The following is a 3,386-nucleotide window of genomic DNA, read 5'->3' as shown; positions in this document are numbered from 1 at the left end:
TTGCTTCAGAAACCCTCCACCTTCCCCAGCTCCACCTGTATAGATCTGCTACGAGGTGATTAATGTATGCAATGGGGGGGTTATTTCATGTATGTTATATTTGCAACAGCAGTATTTCTTACATGCTCACAGCAGCATGTTGTGGATGTATTGGCAGTAGCAAGTCTCGGTACTTGCTCTGCCGCAGCAGCGTAGCAAATCTATACCGCCAAGACCAAATACATTAACATTGTCATGTACATTACCATGCCAATCTCTCCGAGAGTTGTCATGACAGAACCACATTTCACTCTTAGAAGAACTTGCAGTGGCACTTTGATATACAAATGCACATGGCATATTCATATACCATGGTAATTTGTCCAAAAACATGGAAATACAATTGTACTTTTTTCTTAGTGCAGAAGCTGAAGAATTGATTTGTCTTTTTTCTCTTGTAGGCACAGGTGAGAGTGGCAAGAGTACGTTCATTAAACAGATGAGGATCATTCATGGCTCGGGTTATACTGATGAAGATAAGAAGGGCTTCATTAAGCTCGTCCACCAGAACGTGATCAGCGCCATGCAGTCCATGGTCAGAGCTATGGACATGCTCAAGATCGCCTATGCTAACTCAGACAACCAGGTACCACTTGACACCATCCTGCCACATCTTTTTGGTTTTCAGAAAAGTAAATCAGATAAACAATGTTCCCGATCTCTGTTGCCAGGAACATTCACTATCTGAACTCAAGTCTAATTATCTAATTACATTTTGCTTCTTAGTACAGTTATTTATCTTGTTTAGATGCCTTTACTGGAATTCAATCATTTAATAATGAATTGGTCAAAAATGTCAAAATGTAGTTTTGTTAAACTTCATATTTGTGCTTTTTTTATGTTCACCTGTTTATTTCCTTCCAGAAGGGTTTGCGTCCTGTGTTTACACTCTGCTCCACTTTCATTAATTGGCTGTACTCTTGCACCGCACACTCTCATTGGTCCCCTGGGGAGATGCTGGTCAGTCCTGATTGGCTGTGCTTGTCTCTTGCAGGCTAATGCTACACTGGTGAATGATATTGAGGTGGATAAGATCATGAGTTTGGAGGAGGCCCAATTCAACGCCATCCGGAGTCTATGGAACGACACTGGGATTCAAGAATGCTACGACCGCCGCCGAGAGTACCAGCTAACTGACTCTGCCAAATAGTCAGTCTTGAAATTTTCAACCAGTTAAATATATAATCACTGCATTCTTGACATGATTTGACGTTTTGAAATGTGAATGAGGTTTGGGCATATATGGTACTGGAAACTCTGCAGACCCTCATTGAAAGAAGTACACTTTCGCATACTTTTTAAAAGAGTACTTATTACGGAAATAATATTCTTTAAAAGCATATATTTAAGTGTGAATGTAATGTTTTCATACGCTTAATTATATGTCATTTTTAATTAATTGCAAACAGAATTCTAGTTTAAATTCATATTAAATGTAGCTACGAGTGTTTTGACCCACTTAAGTAGTACTTCTTTATATGTAACTTTAATATACTTTTATGTCATTTCTATTCAAACTTGCATGTCATGTATTTAAATATATTGTAATTACACATTTGTTACGATGAAGTTGCAATTTAGTGCATTTTTTAAATATATTAACTTTAAATGTAATATAAAATATCACACAACAGTTAAAATTAACATTAAGTACTTTTCATGTGCTTTAGTATGTTAGTCAACACATTAAAATAAGTGTACTTCTTTAAAACATGAGAAGAGATTAATAAAACAACAATTTAAAAATGTACTTTAAAGTCAAATTTTTAATTTGAAATTATTTGAAAAAGTGTACTTAATTGTGTTAGGAAACAGTCATGAAAGTGAACTCTTAGTACACTTAAGTGGCATTTTATTTCATTAGTATTATATTATCTGCAAGTATCTTTTTTTATATACACTTTTTGGACTTTAAGCACACAAGTGTGCATTCAATGCATTTAAGTGCACTTATTTTTCACAAGGTGAGGTCCAGTATTAGAAGTGTTTTCTCTAAATATCCAGCATATCTGTCAACAAAATGTGTGGTATTGTGGTGTAAAACCCTCTGTGTGCCACATTTATGTGCTCATAACTACTGTAAAACCTGTTTCATCAGCTCTGGCCCTGACTTGACCACAGTATTTGTTTTCACCCGTAACAGCTACCTGAGTGATCTGGATCGGATTTCAGACGCAGCGTACGTCCCCACAGAGCAGGACATTCTGAGAGTCAGGGTTCCCACCACAGGTATCATCGAGTATCCCTTCGACCTGGAGAACGTCATCTTCAGGTGAGTCCAGGACATGCATCAGCACAAATTTAGTGTGCTGAAAAATCTTTTAAAAGTGCATGTGCCAAAAAATTTACTCTTTGTATTTGTGTTGGCTTCATATGATTTTGAAAAACCGTAAAATCATTTTCAACAAAATATCATGTGGTGAAAAACATCAAGTAAAAAGTAAAATGAACATTTTCTATAAACACTAAATAAATGTGAATGCAAACATCTTGATCATTTTTCAAGCTTGTAAATATATATTTCAATCAATATACTGTATATATATATATATATATACAGAATTACATATAAGAATTCATAAATAATGCTATTTCACACCTTGCCTTGTCCTAAAAAGGTCAAATTACCTTATATTTTAACAGACTTATTGATCTGGACACAGTCATTTCTCTGAATGTTTCTGCACATTAGTCACACCACATGATTTCAATTTGGTGGACAAAAGATTTAGAAATATTCAAATATTTGAACAAAACAGCTTCACTGCTTAGGATATAATAATAAAAGATTAAACTACTATTACTGTAATAATACTGAACTACTTTAACAAGGTTTTCTTATCAAGAATTTAATTTTAATGAGGCTTTTTTCATTATAATACAGTATTAGGACAGGAATGACCTCTAAAAAATATCAAAGTTCATTTTAATTCAGAAATTAAAAACTTGACAAAGAAACGTGCATGAATGAGGAAATAAATGTTAAACAGAGTCATTAAGGATGCGGAGTATTCCCATAATCACAGTCGGTTATGTGTTAAATTAAAATAAACCGGATGTGTTTCAGTATATTAGATCCGTGCAGTTGGTCTTAAAGAGACAGCAGTCTAATAAACCTGTTGTCTGTGTCATTAATGTTAATCAAATAACAAAAGACAAAGAGAAGTCAGCGATTCTTCGATTCATATTTGATCCATACAGTGAAGATTTTGCATTGTTTTAGTTTTACGTTTGTACTTACGCTCTGTAGTATTTCTTACTACATGTTAAAGGGGTGGTTCACTGATCTTTTTCGAGGCTTGATTGTGTTTATGGGGTGCAGTCTAACATGTGTTAATGCTTTGTTT

General features: G+C 34.6%; 1 protein-coding gene across 1 annotated transcript in view; it reads left to right on the top strand.

Annotated features, from left to right (window-relative positions):
• The window catches only part of LOC107698092 (guanine nucleotide-binding protein subunit alpha-14-like), a 14,213-nt gene that overhangs the window by 8,253 nt on the left and 2,574 nt on the right, over positions 1–3,386 (top strand). Inside the window, exons 2-4 of the mRNA XM_016499003.1 lie at positions 441–625; positions 1,034–1,188; positions 2,183–2,311. Of these exons, the coding sequence (XP_016354489.1) occupies positions 441–625; positions 1,034–1,188; positions 2,183–2,311 (469 nt within the window). The remainder of the gene's footprint in view (positions 1–440; positions 626–1,033; positions 1,189–2,182; positions 2,312–3,386) is intronic.

The sequence above is a fragment of the Sinocyclocheilus anshuiensis genome, unplaced genomic scaffold, assembly GCF_001515605.1.
Source record: "Sinocyclocheilus anshuiensis isolate Anshui unplaced genomic scaffold, SAMN03320099.WGS_v1.1 scaffold1163, whole genome shotgun sequence".
NCBI lineage: Eukaryota > Metazoa > Chordata > Actinopteri > Cypriniformes > Cyprinidae > Sinocyclocheilus > Sinocyclocheilus anshuiensis.
This window is presented reverse-complemented; position numbering and strand designations above follow the sequence as displayed.